The sequence below is a fragment of the Anolis sagrei genome, chromosome 13 (genome assembly GCF_037176765.1).
Source record: "Anolis sagrei isolate rAnoSag1 chromosome 13, rAnoSag1.mat, whole genome shotgun sequence".
NCBI lineage: Eukaryota > Metazoa > Chordata > Lepidosauria > Squamata > Dactyloidae > Anolis > Anolis sagrei.
Window position 1 is genome coordinate 5826064 of NC_090033.1, and position 23190 is coordinate 5849253.

General features: G+C 43.3%; 1 protein-coding gene across 4 annotated transcripts in view; it reads right to left on the reverse strand.

The window, feature by feature from the left end:
- The window catches only part of CLSTN1 (calsyntenin 1), a 75331-nt gene that overhangs the window by 47140 nt on the left and 5001 nt on the right, over window positions 1-23190 (reverse strand). For all 4 annotated transcript variants that reach the window (XM_060758945.2, XM_067473020.1, XM_060758944.2 and 1 more), the window contains exon 2: window positions 3528-3650. In XM_060758945.2, the coding sequence (XP_060614928.2) occupies window positions 3528-3650 (123 nt within the window). The remainder of the gene's footprint in view (window positions 1-3527; window positions 3651-23190) is intronic.

Below are 23190 nucleotides of genomic sequence, written 5' to 3' on the forward strand. Positions count from 1 at the left end.
TTAATAGTCTAGCTTGCTGTCTACCTATAGAGCCCGAAACACAGTTGTATCTGGGTTGTTGTAGATTTTTTCGGGCTATATGGCCATGTTCTAGAGGCATTCTCTCCTGACATTTCACCTGCATCTATGGCAAGCATCCTCAGAGGTAGTGAGGTCTGTTGGAACTAGGAAAATAGGTTTATATATCTGTGGAATGACCAGGGTGGGACAAAGGACTCTCGTCTGCTGGAGTTAGGTGTGAATGTTTCAACTGACCACCTTTATTAGCATTTGATGGCCTGGCAGTGCCTGGGGCAATCTTTTGTTGAGAGATGATTAGGTGTCCCAGATTGTTTCCTCTCTGCTGTTTTGCCATAGATGCAGGTGAAACGTCAGGAGAGAATGCCTCTAGAACATGGCCATATTGCCTGAAAAAACCTACAACAACCCAGTGATTCCGGCCATAAAAGCCTTCGACAATACACAGTTGTATCTGTCAAGTAGGAAATGCCGGGGGGGGGGGGGGGGGCATCAGCGTGCCTAAGAATGAGGAAGTGCTCCATCAAGCACTCGGTGGCACAAATGGACGATGAAGCGACAGCTCCCCTGTGGCCGGAACTGAGCATGTCCTCATGAAGCCGGAAAGCTGGCATGTTAAATTGCCTCTGTGTCTTTCAAGTAGGAAATTTAGGTACTGTTTTGTGTGAGGAGGCTAATTTAACTAATTTACGATGCCATAAAACCTTCCAGCAGCATGCAGAAGTATAAGGAAGTACTCCATCAAAGGACTTGGGTGTCACAAGCAGGTTCTGGTAAAAATTGAGCATATCCTCATGTAACCGGAAAAAGCAAGTTATTAAATGCCTCTGTATCTATCTATATATGTTAAAAAATGTCATATATATGTGCATTGTAATCCGTCCTGAGTCCCCTGTGGGGTGAGAAGGGTGGAATATAAATACTGTAAATAAATAAATAAACGTATATTCGGGACGGCTTACACTTGAGTATATACAGTAATGCAACAGTGGAACATCTCACCAGAAAAAAAGGTCCACCGGGCACCTGCCTAACATCCTTCCGCAAACCTGATGAAGCGGATATCCTTCCAAAAACTGTGCCTGGGATTCATTGCTCACCATTCCAAGTATTAACCATAGCTGACCCAGCATAGCTTCTCAAATCAGGTAGGGGTTGGCGCCTTTAGGCCTAACTGTTCTAAAATTCTGTACAAAATGTGCAGATGAAGATTATTATTTCTCCAAAATAGCCGCAAGTTGACAGGTGACTTGAAGGCACCAGGAATAATTCAAACACTCTAATAGCATATTAAACTATTAAATCTGTTTAGCATTCATTACAGCCCAGAGGCTTTGATTAAAAAGTCACATTCAACTTGGCAGAAGAATGGATTTCTTAGGCCATAGCAGGTGGCGAGGGTGGGGATTATTGTACAGTCTTCCTTTGCTACTTTTCGCGGACTCGCTGTTTCGTGGGTTTTTGCCTCCCAGTTTATGAATGGTTCCCGTTCTAATCCCACCTCCCGGCAATGATGGAGTATGGAAGGGGGTTTCACCCTCCCCCTTGGGAGAGAGGCAGCCAATCAAGAGAGATTGCAAAGCAAAGCAGATATTGCTAGGAAAAAAAGAGCTGCGCAGTTCTTCTAAATCTCTCACTTCTGCCTCATCCTCGGAACGCGATATTTATTTATTTTATTTATTTGGAGCACTTTTACCCCGCCCTTCTCAACCCTCGGGGGGGGGGGGGGGCTCAGGGTGGCTTACAAAAGGCACAATTCGATGCCTAACAATTACAACATACAATACACTATACAATACACAAATTTACCATATAATATCACAGTTATAACTAATTAAAACCATCAGACAGTATATACATATACATATATAGCGTCCCTACTTTGTGGATTTTCACTTTTCAGCATAGTGCAGAAGAATGAGGAAGTACTGGAATGTAACACCCGCGATAAGTGAGGGAACACTGTGTGTGTGTGTATAATCCCTACTTCACGGATTTTCACTTTTCACGGGTGGTCCTGAAACATAACACCAGCGATAAGCGAAAGAACACTGTGTGTGTGTATGTGTGTGTGTACAATCCCTACTTCGCATATTTTCACTTTTCACGGGTGGTCCTGAAACATAACACCAGCGATAAGCGAGGGAACACTCTGTGTGTGTGTGTGTATAATCCCTACTTCGCGGATTTTCACTTTTCTCGGTTGGTCCTGGAACGTAACACCCGCGATAAGTGAGGGAACACTGTGTATGTGCATAATCCCTACTTCGCGGATTTTCACTTTTTGCGGTTGGTCCTGGAACGTAACACCCGCAATAAGCGATGGAACATTGTGCGAGTGTATAATCCCTACTTCGTGGATTTTCACTTTTCGTGGTTGGTCCTGGAATGTAACACCCGCAATAAGCGAGAGAAAATTGTGTGTGTGTATAATCCCTACTTCGCGGATTTTCACTTTTCTCAGTTGGTCCTGGAACGTAACACCTGCAATAAGCGAGGGAACACTCTGTGTGTGTATAACCCCTACTTCGCAGATTTTCACTTTTCGCAGGCCATCCTGGAACGTAACACCCATGATAAGCGAGGGAACACTGTGTGTGTGTGTATACAATCCCTACTTCGCGGATTTTCACTTTTTGCGGGTGGTCCTGGAACGTAACACCCGCGATAAGCGAGGGAACACTGTATGTGTATTTGTATATATAATCCCTACTTTGTGGATTTTCACTTTTTGCGGGTGGTCCTGGAACATAACCCCTGCGATAAGTGAGGGAACACTGTATTTGTTTATACCCCACTTGAGGCAGTTTACCAAAGTTAAACCTGATACAGCAGTTCGTTACTACCAGCGACATTTCCTCCATGCTTTTGTCATTTACAATCTCTCGTCCACATTGACAGGTTTGATTACAGATTAACATGCCTTCTAGGACTCCAGGTTCTCCATGGTCAATTTTCACAGCAAAAGGGGAGGAGAGGAGCAGACATTTCGCTGGGCAAACGCCAAGCGTGTCGCATTCCTCAGCAGCTTTGAAGTGTGGCACTCATTGGGCCATTCACCAGTCCACAGAAAGAGCCAAGAATTCCACCCAAACATACATTTTCTGAGCGCCGTGAGAACGACGGGCACAGAAAGCTGGGCTTTGTTGCTGCTCAGCATATGCTAATGGGAGTCAAGAGGATCGCAGTTTAAGGCGCGCTCCCTATTTCCAGGCCCAGACGAATGAGCATGAAATGTTTCTACAAGAGCAACAGAGGTGACATTTTGAAACGCCGAGAACAAAAATCCAGATTCCAGAAAACAATACTCTCACATTCAGCCGTAACCATTTTGTTGTTCAGCTACCATCAAGCAGGCTTCAAATTATGACAACCCTATGACCGCATTTGCAACAACACTGCGCAGGTCCAGCAAACTCAGGGCTATGGGTTCAATGGAGTGCGCTCTTTGATTGCCATGCTTTCCAAGGCACGAAAGAACGACCACACCAACACCAAGACCCTCGTACCTGCAAAACGCAGAGGCGCATCCTTGTCCAGTGCTATCAAGGGCGGGTCCAGCAGGACTGTGTTGTCGTTTTCGGTAATGATGCCGTGGTACGTCGTTTCAATCCATGGTTTGTGCTTGTTGACTGTAAAAGAAAAGGTAAAGGGAAGCAAGTTTAAGAACAGCATGCACCCATCTTTTTTCTATTTATATGCACAAAAAGCAATTTTTGTGCACAATAATAATAATAATAATAATGTAAAAATACAATGGAGAGCATAAGAGAAAACTAGCAAAAGAAAGCTGGACAGTCCCTAGAAAAAACATTGAGAGCAAAATTGACAAGGCAAAGGGAAGGAGGAAAGAGAGAAGGATGGCAAGACAAAAGGGAAGGAAGGAAGGAAGGAAGGAAGGAAGGAAGGAAAGAGAAAGAGGGAGGAAAGGAGGAAGGAAAAGAGAAGGAAGGGAGGGAGGGAGGAAAAAGAGAAGGAAGGCAAGGCAAAAGGGGGAGGGAGGGAGGAAGGAAAGAAGGAGAAAAGAGGGAAGGGAGTACAAAAGGGGGAAGGAAAGGAAAAAGGAGGGAAGGAGAAAGAGAGAGGTAATGAAGGAAGGAAGGAAGGAAGGAAGGAAGGAAGGAAGGAAAAGAGAAGGAAGGGAGGAAGGATAAAAGAGAAGGAAGGCAAGGCAAAAGGGAGGAGGAAGGGAGGAAAGAAGGAGAAAAGAGGGAAGGTAGTACAAAAGGAGGAAAGGAAAGGAAAGAAGGAGGGAAGAAGAAAGAGGGAGGTAACAAAGGAAGGGAGGGAGAAAAGAAAAGGGAAAAAGAGAAGGAAGGAAGGAAAGTGAGGGAGGGAAGGAAGGAAGGCAAAGCAAAAAGGGAGGGAGGAGGGAAGGAGAAAAGAGTGAAGAAAGTACAAAAGGGTGGAAGGAAAGGAAAAAGAAGGGAGGTAGAAAGAGGGAGGCAATCAAGGAAGGGAGGGAGAAAAGAGGAATGAAAAAAGAGAACGAAGGGAGGGAGGGAGGGAGGAAAGAGAGAAGGAAGGTAAGGCAAAAGGGGAGGGAGGGAGGGAAAGAAGGAAGGAAGGAAGGAAGGAGAAAAGAGGGAAGGAAGGACAAAAAGGTGGAAGGGAAGGAAGAGAAGGAAAGAGAGAGGGAGAAAGAGGGAGGTAAAGAAAGAAGGGAGGGAGAAAAGATGAAGGAAAAGAGAAGGAAGGGAGGGAAGAGAAGGATGGATGGAAGGAAGGGAGGGAGGGAGGGAGGGAATGGAGGAAGGGAGGAAAGAGGGAAGAACAAAAGGGTGGAAGGGAAGGAAGAGAAGGAAAAGGGGAGGGAGAAAAGAGGAAGGAAAAAAGAGAAAGAAGGGAAGAACAAAAGGAGGGATGGATAGAAGGGAGGGAATGGAGGAAGTGAGGAAAGAGGGAAGGAAGGAAGGACAAAAGGGTGAAAGGGAAGGAGGAAGGAAAAACCAATCTTTCTTGTACAAGGGATTTCTTATGCCATCCGTGCATAAGCGACAGCCTTCCTCTTCACCATTGAACAAATGATCTAGGCTAGAGTTACCTACAGGAGAAGACTAAAACAATTAACTATTATGTCAAAATTCTTATCTTGGCTTTACAGTTTGATTAATAAATCATCTTTTATAGGAAGGGTAATATGATTAAGCACTTCTCAGGGTGGATAATGAATTTAAAAGAACCAGATTTTTTTGTTATTAAAATTGGATTAATTTTTCCAAAGCTTGTGATGTTTCCGACAGAAGGGGCTGTTTCAATGAAATCCGGATATTCATATGGATTGGGTTAATTAGAGCATCCCTGCATTCTGAACTTTAGTCAAACAGCTGAGAGCTGTTCAGCAGTGGAACCCTCTGCCCCAGAGTGTGGTGGAGGCTCCTTCTTTGGAGGCTTTGAAACAGAGGCTGGATGGCCATCTGTCAGGGGTGCTTTGAATGCGATTTTCCTGCTTCTTGGCCTGGATGGCCCATGAGGTCTCTTCCAAATCTATGATTCTAGTGTTAGTTTGCCTCAGTGGGAGAAAGGCTCCAGTCTGAGAGAGCCCTCAGTGGGAGACAGGCCTCAGTGTTAGTAGGCCTCAGTAGGAGAATGCCTTAGTGTGAGAAGAAGCTCCAGTGTGAAGGCTGCTGTGTAACTTTGGTGTGAGAAGAGGCTCTGTGAGAGCGAGGCTGTTTATCTGCATAAGAAAGAAGCCCAGCGTGGAAGCAAAGAAGGAAGTATGAAGAAACCTTGTTCTTGTAAATAGTACAACCATATTATTTTGCTACAGAAGACGTAACATTGGTCTGTATGTTTTTGTTCTGTATATCACTTTGGCTACTGGTGCTGGGTCACACAGCTGCTAATACGTTACTCTGCTGTAACTTTATGTGGAGGGTTTTTTGCTAATAAGCCCACTCACCCAACATGACAAACCATCTATATAAATAAAAACGTAATGTTTGTTTGTGGGATTAACAGAACTCAAAAACCACTGAATGAATTGACACCAAATTTGGACACAAGATACCTAACAACCCAATGTATGTCCTTTACTCAAAAAAATTGATTTTGTCACTTGGGAGCTGTAGTTGCTGGGATTTATAGTTCACCTACAATCAAAGAGCATTCTGAACCCCACCAACGATGGATTTGAACCAAACTTGGCACATAGTTCTCCCATAACCAACAGAAAATACTGGAAGGGTTTGGTGGGCAGTGTCCTTTGGTTTCAGAGTTGTAGTTCACCTACATTCAGAGATCACTGTGGACTTCAACAATGATGGATCTGGACCAAACTCTACACGAATACTCAACATGCCCAAATGTGAACACTGGTGGAGTTTGGGGAAAATAGAATCTTGACATTTGGGAGTTGTAGTTGCTGGGATTTATAGTTCACCTACAATCACAGAGCATTCTGAACCCAACCAACGATAGAATTGGGCCAAGCCTCCCACACAGAACCCCCATGTGGGCCACAGCAACGCATGGCAGGGGACAGTAAGTTATCCTATAATACAAAACCAGCTCTTACTTTTGCATATGCTAAGAGACTGAAACCAGACTCAAACTCCAGAGCCATAGCCAAGCTATGCTACAACAGAGGCATAATGAAATTAAATCGTAAAGCAAATGAGTGACCATATTAGTAATGGGTGGCTTGCTTCCATTTCTGTTTGAGCCTCTCTCAAAAATGTGTGATGGCTGCTGAGACAGTTCTGGAGAACGTAGAAGACAAGTTTGGTGTCCAAAAATACATCAACCAAGTACATTCGCTGCCGCTAAGCTCCTGTCACATAAGCAAGGATGTTCTGTCAGTTTTCTGGAAATACAATATTCTGTCCTACCTTCCAAAGACCCTGCTAGAATCAGCTGCAAATCCCCATGATAAGATGCGACAGCACCACATCCCGGCTCACATTTAATCCGAGAGAAGATGGGAACGTTCCTTGATGCACAAGTGGCGGCTGCTGAAAAACTGAGCTTCACTTGGAGCTGACAATTTGATAAAGCAGATTCAAAACCTGGCTTTGGCCTGGTTTCATTCTTAAGTCAGTGTTTGGAGAAGAAAGATTTTTTGGGAGGAGGAAACCAGATCAAACTCTTTCGCGCAACACATTGCAAAAACAGCCATTCCTGAAGGTAAATTGATCCCAGGTTATTATTTTGGGGAAATAGTTTACAATGATCTGACACACTGGATATATCTGTTCGCCTCAGTGGGGGAAAGGCCCCAGCCTGAGAGAGCCCTCAGTGGGAGAAAGGCCTCAGTCTGAGAGAGCCCTCAGTGGGAGAAAGGTCCCAGTCTGAGACAGCCCTCAGTGGGAGAAAGGCCTCAGTCTGAGAGAACCCTCAGTGGGATAAAGGCCCCAGTCTGAGAGAGCCCACAGTGGGAGAAAGGCCTAAGTCTGAGAGCCCTCAGTGGGAGAAAGGCCCTAGTCTGAGAGAGCCCTCAGTGGGAGAAAGGCCCCAGTCTGAGAGAGCCCTCAGTGGGAGAAAGGCCTCAGTCTGAGAGAGCCCTCAGTGGGAGAAAGACCCCAGTGTGAGGTAGGCCTCAGTAGACCACCTCAGTGTGAGAAGAAGCTCCAGTCGTTGGTGGGGTTCAGAACGCTCAGATGGCCTTAAGTATTTTCTGTGGGTCATGGGGGTTCTGTGTGGAAAGTTTACCCCAATTCTGTCGTTGGTGGGGTTCAGAATGCTCAGTGGGAGAAAGGCCCCAGTCTGAGAGAGCCCTCAGTGGGAGAAAGGCCTGTGTGAGGTAGGCCTCAGTAGGAGAATGCCTCAGTGTGAGAAGAAGCTCCAGTGTGAAGGCTGGTGTGTGTAAAAAAGCTACTGTATGCCACATTAAACCATGGTTTATGTTAGCCATGGTTCACCGTTTTAGTTGCAAACATCTGGAACACAATCAAATCAAGCATTGAGTTGCTGTGAGTTCTCTGGGCTGTCTGGTCATGTTCCAGAAGCATTCTCTCCTGACATTTCGCCTGCATCTATGGCAGGCACCAACAAAGGTTCTGAGGTCTGCTGCCAGCTAGAAAAATGAAGTTTATATAATAATGTCTAGGGTGGGAGGAAGAATTCTTGTCTGTTAGAAGAAAGTGTGCATGTTGCAACTGATCACCTTGATTAGCATCGAATGGCCTTACAGCTTCAAGGAATGATGTCCAGAGTGGGAGAAAGAAGTCTTGTCTCTTGTCTACCATTGTCCACCTTGATTAGCATTGAATGGCCTAGCAGTTTTCAAGTTGTGATTTCTTACTGCCTAGGGGAATCCTTTGTTGGAAACTAGGAAAATTGGGTTTATATATCTGTGGAATGATGTCCAGGGTGGGAGAAAGAACTCTTGTCTCTTGTCTACCATTGTCCATCTTGATTAGCATTGAATGGCCTAGCGGTCTTGAATGGCCTACTAGGCTTCTTACTGCCTAGGGGAATCCTTTGCTGGAAACTAGGAAAATTGGGTATATATTTGTGGAATGATGTCCAGGGTGGGAGAAAGAACTCTTGTCTCTTGTCTAACATTGTCCACCTTGATTAGCATTGAATGGCCTAGCAGTTTTCAAGCTGTGGCTTCTTACTGCATGGGGGAATCCTTTGCTGAGAGGTGATTAGTTATTCCTGATTGTTTCTTGTCTGGAGTTCCCCTGTGTTTGAGCTGGTTAGCATTTAATGGCCGAGCAGTTTCACTTCTCAACAAAGGATTCCCTCAGGCAGTAAGAGTCGCCTGCAGGCTGATATGGGCGGGATATAAGTGATGTAAATAAATAAATAAGAAGCAACAAAGGATTCATGGCCATACAGCCCATACACAGCAACCCAGGAGCTAAACCACGTCTAAATATTGTGGGTGGCCCTGATCCCTCGCCGTTGCAATCTTCTCAGACACAAAACAGGTTAGATTAACCTGCTTCAGTATTCAGCGCAGGTTTCCCGCTCAGAAGGGATAATAAATACGTTCTTAATGCGACTTGCCAGCTGAAATACTGCAGCTTTTGTTACCAAAATAAGTCTGGGAGATTAAAGCGAAAACATTAAAAACAACCGCCGTATGCCCTGCAGATATGTTCTGCAATTAAGATTTAATGGCATCTTTAGAGGTGCGGGAAGGGAGAGAGATCACATTATCCAAACTGTTTTCGTCGCACTGAAAAAAAGAAAGGACTGCGAGGCTTTAGAGGAAGAAGAAGAAAAGGATAATGTAGTTCCTTTGGCAAGGTCACCCCCTTATTGATTAGGTTAAAGATAGGAAGGTTTCCAAGGGTCAAGTGGATTAGAATCTGGCTTTTACTGGCAATTGAGGTATGATATTTCACTCCCAGCGGGTGGCCTGACAATATGCAAGCCATAATCCTGCTTGAAGATCCTGCGCCAAACACTCAACCTCATGATGTCAAACTATCTCTTCTATGCATTCTTTGAGGCAGAAGATGTTGCCTCAAAGGGGTGCCAGTTACACTGTAGAATTAATACAGTTTGACGCCACTTATGAAATCTTTCCTCTCGAAAGCATGATGGGTGGCCAATATTTTGTAGACAACAGAAGTGAGTCCACAAGATAGATCTCACAAGAGAGAGTGAAGAAGGAAATGCAAAGGAGCCAGAAACAACATCAATAGATAAGGGGTTGAGTGAAGATGAATTAAGAGAAATTGAAAACTCTCAAAGGAAAGCACCTGGTGTTACGGAGATCAGCATTTTATATTTTCTGCCTAAGTGGAGTATCTTGCATTTATATTTATTTCATACTAGCCGTCCTCTGCTACGTGTTGCTGTGGCCCAGTCTGGTGATCTGGAAAATAATGAGAAGGTGTTGATTTCTAATATGTGGAATGTCTTTATGCTTGTGGGTAAACAGTATTCCTTACTGTTTCTTTGTCAGTGTCAATGTGGAGATTGTCTGGTTTACCTACTCTGGAACATACAACATATAATTGTCCTTCTTTAAAGCAAAAGCAAATCTATGATACTATATCTCTCTCTGTGTGTGAATCATATCTATCTATATCTATGGCTGGACGGCATGTTGTCAGGAGGGCTTTGATTACGTTTTCTTGCTCCGGTGAAGGAAGTTGGACTGCATGGCCTTAAGTATTTTCTGTTGGTCATGGGGGTTCTGTGTGGGAAGTTTGCCCCAATTCTGTCCTTGGCAGGGTTCAGAATGCTCTTAGATTGTAGGTGAACTATAAATCCCAATAACTACAATTCCCAACTGTCAAAGTCTATTTTCCCCAAACTCCACCTGTGTACATATTTGGGCATATGGAATATTTGTGCCAAGTTTGGTCCAGATCCATCATTGTTTGATTCCACAGTGCTCTCTGGATGTAGGTGAACTATAACTCCCAAACTCAAGGTCAATGCCCACCAAATCTTTCCAGCATTTTCTGTTAGTCATGGGAATTATGTGTGTCAAGTTTGGTTCAATTCCATCATTGGTGGAGTTCAGAATGCTCTTTGATTGTAGGTGAACTATAAATCCCAGCAACTACAACTCCCAAATGACAAAATCAATTTTTTTTAGTGAAGGACATACATTGGGTTGTTAGGTGCCTTGTGTCCAAATTTGGTGTCCATTCATGCAGTGGTTTATGTGGTTTAATCCCACAAACGAACATTACAATTTTATTTATACAGATTATAATTATTTCATAATTTTCTGCCTAAGTGGAGTATCTTGCATTTATTCCTGTTGAACTTACTTCTAAAAGCAGACGAGGCCTGCCGGTAATTTAGATCCAACCATGAAGGGCTTTGTGATCTTCTCTCTACAGCAATGCACCAAAACTAGAAAGTAGGACTGGATTCCCAAACAGAAGCTCCTGAGCAGAGAGTGAAAAGCAAATCCTGCAGGAGCGGATATCTGTTAGGCCCGTCGAGTTAATTCCCTGGATTTAAAGGCACAATGCAACTCCCAAGCGCCCACTCTTAAATCAGCAGTTCTCGGTCACATTCCTGAACACTGCTCAGTGAAACAAAGGCCGGAGTATCTCTAGCGTGAGCCTCTTTAGGTAAATATCAGCAAAGGAAACCTCCAAAGATTTCCGAGTGCCGGGGCTGTTCCAGACATCGAATCAGCACATCTGACAGGCTAACTCGTAGATCCAAAAGGCAGGCCGGAAAGCTCTGCACAGCCCCGACTGAGTCCCTTTGTTGTGATTGCGTTTCCAGTCTTTCTGGGATTGCAATAAACTTCCAGGCTGGCGAGAATAAATAGCAAAAAAAGCAACGGCCATCTGGACGCAGCTATAAAATGTCGCCACGCCTGAATCCATCCCAAGTACCCAAGTACGTCAGCCCCAAGGAAGACGGGAACCCAACAATTTGCATTTCAATACACATTTGCACTCCAACTAAAATAAACCCACTCGTTCTAAGAGAGCACCTGGAATGCCGTTTTTGTGACAAGTCATCAGAAATTCCCTGAAATAAAAGACGGAATGGGTCAGGCCAAGGTTGACTTAGCATCTCAAAGGATAAACTGCCGATGGGATATGCATTAGGCAACGAAATGAACTCCAATTCCTACCTGGCTTGACCACAAATACATCTTTATGAGTCTTTCGTGGCACATTGATCTTCTGGTCACACACACACACACACACACACACACAATTCTACAATAGATTCCTTGCCTGGTTTCCTGTAAGCAGGGAACTGAACCAAAGATAGGCCTTTATAAACAAGCACCTTGGCCTGCCCACGGATGTCCCAATCCTCAAACACTCTCTGCTTCATTCAGAGGAATGCTGCACTCGCAGAGCTCAGGCGGTGTTGTATTTCCGTGTCAATGTGGACTTTTGTAGAGGGGTGGCTGCCAGGGTTGGGAGGACAATCACTTTATTAACAAGCCCCTTGGTCTTCCTAGGAATGTCCCAGTCCTCAAACACTCTCTGCTTCATTTGGAAGAATGCTGCACTCGCAGAGCTCAGGCGGTGTTGTATTTCTGTGTCAATGTGGACTTTTGTGGAAGGGTGGCTGCCAGGGTTGGGAGGATAGACCTTATCAGTTTTCCCATTTGCAACATTAAAAGCACTGCAGAAACCAACAATGGTGATCTCGAAAATGTCCAGATGTTTTTGGATTTCTACTCCCGTCTCATTGGCCGCCCCAATGAGAGATACTGGCTATATACAAGCCACTCTAAACACCTATTTAACCCCGGCAGACTGAAAGCCAGAATCAAGGTCACAACAACATCTATTATAGAACTCCAATATGCTGATGATAATGTGAACATTCAGAAGAAGATCTACAACAGCATTTCTCAGCCTGGGGGTCGGGACCCCTGGAGGGGTCGTGTGGGGGTGTCAGAGGGGTCACCAAAGACCTTCAGAAAAAAAGAGTATTTTCTGTTGATCATGTGAGTTTTGTGTACCAAGTTTGGCTCAATTCCATCGTTAGTGGAGTTCGGAATGCTCTTTGATTGTAGGTGAACTATAAATCCCAGCAACTACAACTTCCAAATGACAAAATCAATCCCCCCAATCCCACCAGTATTTGAGCGAATCAGGTATTTGTGCCAAATTTGGTCCAATGAATGAAAATACACCCTCCATGTCAGATATTTACATTGCAATTCATATCAGTAGCAAAATTACAGTTATTACAGTTATAAGTAGCAACAAAAATAATTTTATGGTTGGGGGTCACCACAACATGAGAAACTTTATTAAGGGGTCACGGCATTAGGAAGGTTGAGAAACACTGATCTACAACATCTGTTATAGAACTCTAATATGCAGATGATAATGTAGTCTGTGAGCATTCAGAAGAAGACCTACAACATCTGTTATAGAACTTCAATATGCTGATAATAATGTGAGCATTCAGAAGACCTACAACAGTGGTTCTCAACCTGGGGTCCCCAGAAGTTGTTGATCTACAACTCCCAGAAATGCCAGCCAGTTCACCAGCTATTAGGATTTTTGGGAGTTGAAGGCCAAAAACACCTGGGGACCCCAGATTGAGAACCACTAACCTATAACATCTATTATAGAACTCTAGTATGCTGATGATAATGTAGTCTGTGAGCATTCAGAAGACCTACAACATCTGTTATAGAACTCCAGTATGCTGATGATAATGTAGTCTGTGAGCATTCAGAAGACCTACAACATCTGTTATAGAACTCCAGTATGCTGATGATAATGTAGTCTGTGAGCATTCAGAAGAACTACAACATCTGTTATAGAACTCCAGTATGCTGATGACAACGTAGTCTGTGAGAATTCAGAAGAAAACCTACAACATCTGTTACAGAAGTCCAATATGCTGATGATAACGTAGTCCACCCTGTAAACTGCCCTGAGTTGCCTGTAAACCACCCTGAGTCGCCTTCAGATAATAGAGTAAAATATTATATGTAATAAAAAAATAAGTAAAATAATGGAAATGTAATAACAGTAATAAATAGAGTAATATTATACATGTAATAGTAATAATAGAGTAAAATAATAAATGTAATAATAATAAAATAAAATAATAGAAATGTAATAACAGTAATAATAGTAAAATGACATATGTAATAATAATAGATTAAAATAATAAATGTAATAAAATAATAACAGTAAAACAATGTAAATATAATAATGAAAATAGAGAAAAATAATAAATGTAATAAGAGCGTAAAATAATAAATGTAATAATAACAGTAATAATAGAGTAAAATGACATATGTCATAATAATAAAAAGAGTAAAATAATACATGTAAAATAATAATAATAATAATAATAATAATAATAATAATAATAATAATAATGGAGCTGAAGGGTTGAAATGCTGACTCCACATCCCTTGTGACAATCTTATGCATACCAAACACATTTGGGGTTAAACAAGCAAGAGTTAAGGTTCCCAGAGACTGAACACAGTGTCTGATTTCCTGCAGTCTATTTGCAGCTGAAGATGAGAAAAACAATTCCACTGACCCAAATGCCATCACTGCAAGGAAGGGAATGGGGAGCGGAGCAGAGAGGAGGGAAAATAGCTTTCAGGCATCGGAAGACAAGCAGCATTTAAGGCAAGCAAAGGCAGATAAATGGGGTGATTCACTCCATTCCGGAAGTTTAGCCTTTTCACACAGCTGGGACAAAGAAAGATAGCCTGACAGCAGTGGTTCCCAACCATCTATGCTGGCGATTGTGCCATCACCACCTAAGCAGGGAGCTTTGAAATAGTTGAACAGAAGCTCTCCAAAGGTCTAGGTCAACCTTCCCAATGTGACGATCCCTTAATAAAGTCCCTCATGTTGTGGTGACCCCCAACCATAACATTATTTTCGTTGCTGCTTCACAACTATAATTTTACTACTGTTATGAATCTTAATGTAAATATCTGACATGTGGGATGTATTTTCATTCACTGGACCAAATTTGGCACACGTACCCAACACACCCACATTTGAATATTGGTGAGGTTGGGGGGGGGGGGGTTGATTTTGTCATTTGGGAGTTGTAGTTGCTGGGATTTCTAGTTCACCTACAATCAAAGAGCATTCTGAATTCCACCAACAATGGAATTGAACACACACAGAACTCCCATGACCAACAGAAAATACTGGAAGGGATTTGGTGGGCATTGACCTTGAGTTTGGGAGTTGTGGAATTGTAGAAAATGTTGACCATTTCCACTCCCTTGGCAGCCACCTCTCCATCAAAGTCAACATCGACACAGAATTACAATACCACCTGAACTCTGCGAGTGCAGCATTTTTCCTAATGAAGCAGAGAGTGTTTGAGGGCCGGGACATCCGTAGGGATACCAAGATGCTTGTTTATAAAGCTATTGTCCTCCCAACCCTGCTGTGGCAGCCACCTCTCCACAAAAGTGAACACTGACACTGAAAGACAACACCGCCTGAGCTCTGCGAGTGCAGCATTTTTCCTAATGAAGCAGAGAGTGTTTGAGGGCCGGGACATCCTAGAGATACCAAGATGCTTGTTTATAAAGCTATTGTCCTCCCAACCCTGCTGTGGCAGCCACCTCTCCACAAAAGTCAGCATTGATACTGAAACACAACACCGCCTGAGCTCTGCGAGTGCAGCATTTTTCCTAATGGGAAACGGAATGTTGGTGGACAGGAAAAGAGATTGAAAGATGGGCTCAAAGCCAACCTTAAAAACTCTGGCATAGACACTGAGAACTGGGAAACCCTGGCCCTTGAGCGCTCCAGTTGGATGTCAGCTGTGACCAGCAGTGCTGTAGAATGTGAAGAGGCACAAATGAAGGGTGAAAGAGAGAAATGTGCCAAGAGGAAGGTGCATCAATTTAACCCCGACCAGGACCGCCTTCCACCTGGAAACCAATGCGCTCACTGCAGGAGAAGATGCAGATCAGAATAGGGTTCCACAGTCACCTATGGACCCACCCTGGGGGATTATCCTACTCAGACAATGAAGGATCGCTTAAGTAAGTAAGTAAGAAGTAAGTGTAGTTCACCTACATCCAGAGAGCACTGTGGACTGAAACAATGATGGATCTGGGGCAAAGATGGCACAAATACTCAACATGCCCAGATGTGGAGTCTGGGAAAAATAGACCTTGACATTTGGGAGTTTTAATTGCTGGGATTTACAGGTCAATCTCAGAACATTCTGAACTCCACCAGCGATGGAACTGAACCAAACTTGGCACACGGAACTCCCATGACCAACAGAAAATACTGGAAGGGTTAGGTGGGCATTGACCTTGAGTTTGGGAGTTGTAGTTCACCTACATCCAGAGAGCACTGTGGACTCAAACAATGATGGATCTGGGGCAAAGTTGGCGCAAATACTCAACGTGCCCAGATGCGGAGTCTGGGGAAAATTAGACCTTGATATTTGGGAGTTTTAATTGCTGGGATTTCTAGTTCACCTACAATCAAAGAGCATTCTGAACTCCAGTAACAATGGAATTGAACTCACACAGAACTCCCATGACTAACAGAAAATACTGGAAGAGTTTGGTGAGCATTGATCTTGAGTTTGGGAGATGTAGTTCACCTACAACCAGAGAGCACTGTGGAGTCAATTAATTATTTAATTACTATTTGTTTACCATATTTGTATACCACCATTCTCAGCCCACAGACAATGATAGATCTGGACCAAACTTGGCACAAATCCGCAATATGCCCAAATGTGAACACTGGTGGGGTTTGGGGAAAATAGACCTTGAAATGGAGTTGTAATTGCTGGGATCTATAGTTTACAATCAAAGAGCATTCCGAACTCCACCAGTGATAGAATTGGGCTAAATTTCTCACACAGAACCTCCATGCTTTGAAGGGACTTGCTGGTGAGTCTCTCTCCAGCCTTGCACACTCTCCCTTGCCTGCCATGCACCGAGCACGCCTGCTCTCCCCTCTCGCTTGGAACCCAGCCCACAATTGATCTGCACCAAACTTGATTCATACCACCCCCCTGCTACACCAGCTCCACTGGCTGCCGGTCCATCTCCGAGCCCAATTCAAAGTGCTGGTTTTGACCTATAAAGCTCTATATGGTTCTGGCCCAGCTTACTTGTCCAAACGCATCCACCCCTATGTCCCACCTCGTAATCTAAGATCATCCGGGGAGGCCCTGCTCTCGCTCCTGTCAACATCACAGATGCGCCTGGCGGGACGAGAGACAGGGCCTTCTCAGCTGTGGCCCTCCGCCTATGGAACACTCCCAAATGAGGTAAGATCCGCTCCTTTCCTCCTGGTTTTTAGAAAAAAAATTCAATCATGGTTTTGGGACCAGGCCTTCGGGCAGTAGAAGTAAATATATGCAGCATTTCGGCAAGACAATGACTGGAACGGTGATTCGATGGACGAGACTGTTTTAATTATTGCTTTATTGCTCATGGATGTATTTTTAAATTTAATTTATGTCTAACTGTAGTGTATAATTGTAATTGTTTGTACTGGCATTGAATTTTTTGCCATTAATTATGTGTAAACCGCTTTGAGTCCCCCTCGGGGTGAGAAAAGCGGTATACAAATACTGTAAATAAATAATAATTGAATAGTTGTAGGTTTTTCTGGGCTATATGGCCATGTTCTGGAGGCAATTTTTCTCCTGACGTTTCGCCTGCATCTATGGCAAGCATCCTCAGAGGTAGTGAGGTCTCACTACCTCTGAGGATGCTTGCCATAGATGCAGGCGAAACGTCAGGAGAAAAATTGCCTCCAGAACATGGCCATATAGCCCGGAAAAACCTACAACAACCCAGTGATTCCGGCCATGAAAGCCTTCGACAATACAATAATTGAATACTTGTGGGATTTGGGGAGGGGGTTGTTTTTGAATTCTGGGAGTTGTAGTTCACCAAAACCAAAAAGGAGAAGGACAGTTGGAGAGATCTTCAGCCTTCTCTGCCAAAGGGGTTCCTAAGACCATCGGAAACATGTGTTTTGCGACCATTCTGAAACCCCGATCACGAGAAACACTGCCTAACTGGAATCCGAAATCATTTGCAGAGGGGATGAGAGAGAGATGAGGATTTATGTAAGAAAACAACTAAGAGTGAGCTTGTATATGCAACTCCTCTGCATGGCTGCTGCCAACTCTCCCCTCCCCTCTTGCACACAAACACAAAGCAATGCCATCACACCCCACACATTGCATTCCAACTGCTAGCCGAGATCAGAAGCCAAAAGTAGGCAAGGGAGGACACGGCTTCCCATTCCAAACAAGGACTAGTAGCCGCTACTTCCCATCATCAGGTTTCTTTCCTGGAGGAAGGAATGGGTGGGAATCTGCCTCTATTTGCAGTGAGATAAATAGCTCTTCGTCTTTTACAAGATGCCCTACACCAAGGCCAGATGCTGCAAGGAAATGGAAGCAAGAGGAGGGGTAGTGGTGCCAAAGCCGCTCCGTACAGCAGGAGGGGGAAAAAGGGAGGAAGAGTTCACTGCGGTGTCATGTAAACATTATCCTCTACCGTCCTCTATGTCTTTTAGCATCGTCCCCTCGTCCCCATCATATTTCTGTCACCTTCCAGAAAGGACACACGGGCTTATGGCCATCTGCTCCATGTGGCACTACCTGGACAGGCTAGAAATCCCGCAAACACATGTCCAGGGTGCAGTTACCCCCTTTTCCTCCTGATTTACACCCTGTTTTGGACCCAAGAGGGCATCCGATTTGGGGGAAAGCGATTAGGGCGAGTTAAATCCCGGTGGGGAAAGGCGCTTAATGTATAGGCACAGAGGGAGGGACATAAGGCAAGGAGGCGCCGCGTGGAAGAGGCGGATTTAACCCCAGATGGATTAGACGGGGTACCAGGGATTACATTTAAAACCTTGCAAAGGGAAGGCGGGCACCCCTCCCGTGCTTTTCCCAGCCTATGCAGCCAAGGCCGTATATTGGTCACACCTCGCCAAATGTTCCACGGTATTCAAAACATACCAGTATTCCACAGTATTCAAACCGGGATGAGAAGAGGGAGAAGGTGCCCCTGCCAAAACCAGATTTCCCTTTATGGACTGGAACGGAAACAAAACCTTTCAGTGATGGTTATTTAAGGACCAAAGCAGTCTTCCAAGACCAGGGCACCTCCAGATGTTTTTAGCTTCCCACCAGAGTGGAAATCATCTCTTGGACAGATGGCAAGTTATTTAACCTCAACAGAATGAAAACCAATACCAAGGTCACAACTTCATCTGTTATAGAACTCCAATATGCTGATGATAATGTAGTCCGCCCTGTAAACCGCCCTGAGTCACCTTCGGGCTGAGAAAGGCATATATAAATAAGGTAAATAAATAAATAGTCTGTGCACACTCAGAAGAAGGCCTACAACATTTTCTATAGAACTCCAATATGCTGATGATAACGTAGTCCGCCCTGTAAACCACCCTGAGTCAACTGTAAACCGCCCTGAGTCGTCTTCGGGCTGAGAAAGGTGGTATATAAATAAGGTAAATAAATAAATAAATAAATAGCCTGTGCACACTCAGAAGAAGGCCTACAACATCTGTTATAGAACTCCAATATGCTGATGATAACGTAGCCCGCCCTGTAAACCACCCTGAGTCAACTGTAAACCGCCCTGAATCACCTTCGGGCTGAGAAAGGTGGTATATAAATAAGGTAAATAAATAAATTGTCTGTGCACACTCAGAAGAAGGCCTACAACATCTGTTACAGAACTCCAATACATTAACGATAACATAGTCTGTGCGGATTCAGAAAATCTACAATGTCTGTTAGAGAACTCCAATATCCTGATGATAACGTAGTCCGCCCTGTAAACCGCCCTGAGTCATCTTCGGGCTGAGAAAGGCGGTATATAAATAAGGTAAATAAATAATAGCCTGTGCACACTCAGAAGGAGACCTACAACATGTTATAGAATTCCAATATGCTAATGATAATGTAGACTGTGCACATCTATATAAATAAAAATGCAATGTCCATTTGCAGGATTAACATAACTCAAAAAACACTGGACAAATTGCTGCCAAATTTAGCCACAAGACACCTACTAACCCAAGGAGTGACCATCACTCAAAAAAATTGATTTTGTCATTTGGGAGTTGTAACTGCTGGGATTTATAGTTTACCTATAATCAAAGAGTATCCTGAACTCCACCAATGATGGAATTGAACCAAACACGGCACACAGGACTCCCATAACCAACAGAAAATACAAGAAGGGGTTGGTGGGCACTGACCTTGAATTTGGGAGTTGTAGTTCACCTACATCCAGAGAGCACTGTGGACTCAAACAATGATGGATCTGAACCAAACTTGGCACAAATATTCCACATACCCAAATATGAACACAGATGGAGTTTGGGGGAAATAGACCTTGACATTTGGAGTTGTAGTTACTGGGATTTATAGTTCATCTACAATCAAAAAGCATTCTGAACCCCACCAATGACAGAATTGGGGCAAACTTCCCACACTGAACCCCATGACCAACAGAAAATACTAAGGCCATCCAGTCCAACTCCCTTCACCAGGGCAAGAAAATATAATCAAACCCCTCCTGACAAAGAGCCATCCAGCCATAGATATGGATAGATATGATTCACACACACACACACACAGTATCATAGATTTGAAAGGGACCCCTAAAGAAGAACAATTATATGTTGCATGTTCCCGAGTAGGGAAAGTGCTCTTTCGGCAAAAGGCGCTAGCCAATCCCTCTGCAATGCCAGAAATAAGAGCTGAATGGTGTGACTTTAAAAAATGTTGACCATTTCTGCTATTTGGGCAGACACCTCTCCACAAAAGTAAACACTGACACTGAAATACAACACCGCCTGAGCTCTGCGAGTGCAGCATTCTTCTAAATGAAGCAGAGAGTGTTTCAGGATTGGGACATCCGTAGGGATATTAAGGTGCTTGTTTCTAAAGCTATTGTCCTCCTAACCCTGTTGTACGCCTGCAAAACGTGTACTGTCTACAAACATCACACTCAACTCCCGGAACAATTCCGTCGACATTCCCTCCGAAAAATCCTGCAAATCTCTTGGGAAGACAAATGTCAGCATGCTGGAAGAAGCAAAGACCACCAGCATTGAAGCGATGCTCCTACATCATTCACTCAGCTGGACTGAATGCCACGTTGTCCAAATGCCCAATTACCATCTCCCAAAGCAGTTACTATACTCCCAAATCAAGAATGGAAATGTAATGTTGGTGGACAGGAAAAGAGATTTAAAGATGGGCTTAAAACTGTGGCATAGACACTGAGAACTGGGAAACCCTGGCCCTTGAGTGCTCTAACTGGAAGTCAGCTGTGACCAGCAGTGCTGCAGAATTTGAAGAGGCACGGATGGAGGGTGAAAGGGACAAACATGCCAGGAGGAAGGCACATCAAGCCAACCCTGACCAGGACTGCCTTCCTCCTGGAAACTGATGTCTTCACTGCGGGAGAACATGCAGGTCAAGAATAGAGCTCCACAACCATCTATGGACCCACCACCAAGACACTACATATGTAAGACCATCATCCTTGAGCTATGAGGGATCACCTAAGTAAAGTATGAGAAGGTCTTAATGTTAGTTTGCCTCAGTGTGAGAGAGGCGTCGGTCTGAGAGCCCTCAATGGGAGAAAGGCCTCAGTGTGAGGTACACTTCAATGTAGTAGGCCTCGGTGTGAGTAGGCCTGGTGTGTGACCCACCACCAAGACACTACACTGGAGGACCATCATCCTCGAGCTATGTGGGATTGCCTAAGTAAAGTATAAGAAGGTCTCTGTGTAAATTCACCTCAGTGAGAGAGATGTCAGTCTGAGAGCCCTCAACAGGAGAAAGGCCTCAGTGTGAGGTACGCTTCAGTGTAGTAGGCCTCAGTGAGTAGGCCTGGTGTGTGACCCACCATCAAAACACTACACTTGGAGGACCATAATCCTCGAGCTATGTGGGATTGCCTAAGTAAAATATAAGAAGGTCTCTGTGTAAGTTCGCCTCAGTGTGAGAGAGGCCTCAGTCTTAGAGAGCCCTCAATGGGAGAAAGGCCTCAGTGTGAGGTACGCTTCAGTGTAGTAGGCCACAGTGTGAGTAGGCCTGGTGTGTGACCCACCACCAAGACACTACACTGAAGGACCATCATCCTCGAGCTATGTGGGATTGCCTAAGTAAAGTATAAGAAGGTCTCTGTGTAAGTTCGCCTCAGTGTGAGAGAGGCGTCAGTCTGAGAGCCTTCAATGGGAGAAAGGCCTCAGTGTGAGGTACGCTTCAGTGTAGTAATGTCAAGCCAACCCTGACTGGGACCACCTTCTACCTAGAAACCGATACATGCATTAGGGTAGGAATTCTTAAATAAGGAGGGGTGTCCTCTGTGTACATTTGGAGGAAAGAGGGTCGAAGGAAACATTTACTGCTTATGGGGATCGTTGTGGGTTTCATGCACCCAAAAGTCACAACCGAACCACTCTGTAAGGCAAGAAAAGGCACTCTGCTGAGACAGAAGGCAGTGAGTGGGCTTGTGCTGTTGCTATGCAGTAGGAGAGAAGAGGAGGAGGAAGGCCTACATCCCTTCTCATCCTCTTCTATAATAGCACCAAACATGAACATTTATATTATTGTAATGTAATGCAATATATTATTACTAATAATACTATAATATTATAATTACTGTATATAGCCGAGTATAAGCCTAGTTTTTCAGCCCCTTTTTTAGGCTGAAAAAGCTTCCCTCGGCTTATACTCGAGTCAAGGTTATTTATTATTTTATTCTGTTATTAGTATTATTTTTATTTCAAGTATTAGTTTATTACATGTACAGTATTTTACTCGATTATTATGATTATGATTATTGCATTTATTATTTTACTCTATTATTGCATTTATTATTTTACTCTATTATTGCATTTATTATTTTACTCTATTATTACATTTATTATTTTACTCTTTTATTACTGTTATTACTGCATTTCCATTATTTTACTTTATTATTATTATTACATTCATTATTTTACTCTCTTTCTTATTGCTGGAAGGATACATAAATATATTTACATTGAAGAATGTTAGAATGATTTAATCAGAGTTGGGCAGTTTTACCTCAAATTACAATTTTATGTAAATATTCAACACCATTTCACCTCCTGATGCCTCAATTAATGTAAATTTATTGTTACCTATTTTTATTTTGAAATTTACCAGTAGTGGCTTCATTTCTCACCCTCGGCTTATACTCGAGTCAATATGTTTTCCCAGTTTTTTGTGGTAAAATTAGGTGCCTCAGCTTATACAGGTCGGCTTATACATGAGTATATACGGTATATATCTATATTACATGTAATATTACGAATAATGTTACAATATAATGGTATAGTACAATATAGTAATATATAATACTGATATTGTACTATGATTATAATATATTGTATGTATATAATACTGATATTGTACTATGCTAATAATATGCTAATATTGTACGTATATATACCTTGTAAGCCGCTCTGAGTCCCCTTCGGGGTGAAAAGGGCGGCATATAAATCGTAAATAAATAAAATAAATAATTACCCTCCAGAATCCAACACTCAGTATTTTCAGCAGGACTATATTACTATGTTAATAGAAAACTACACTATTAAATAATACCCTTGTGTAATAGACAACTAATATAGCAATTTTTCTATGAATGTATATAGTTGCCATAATATTATGAGGGACGTTAATACACGTTTATTAAAGTTATTAATGATGCATTCTATTAATGCTGCCATGATATTACAGCAATAAAACATTATTAAACAC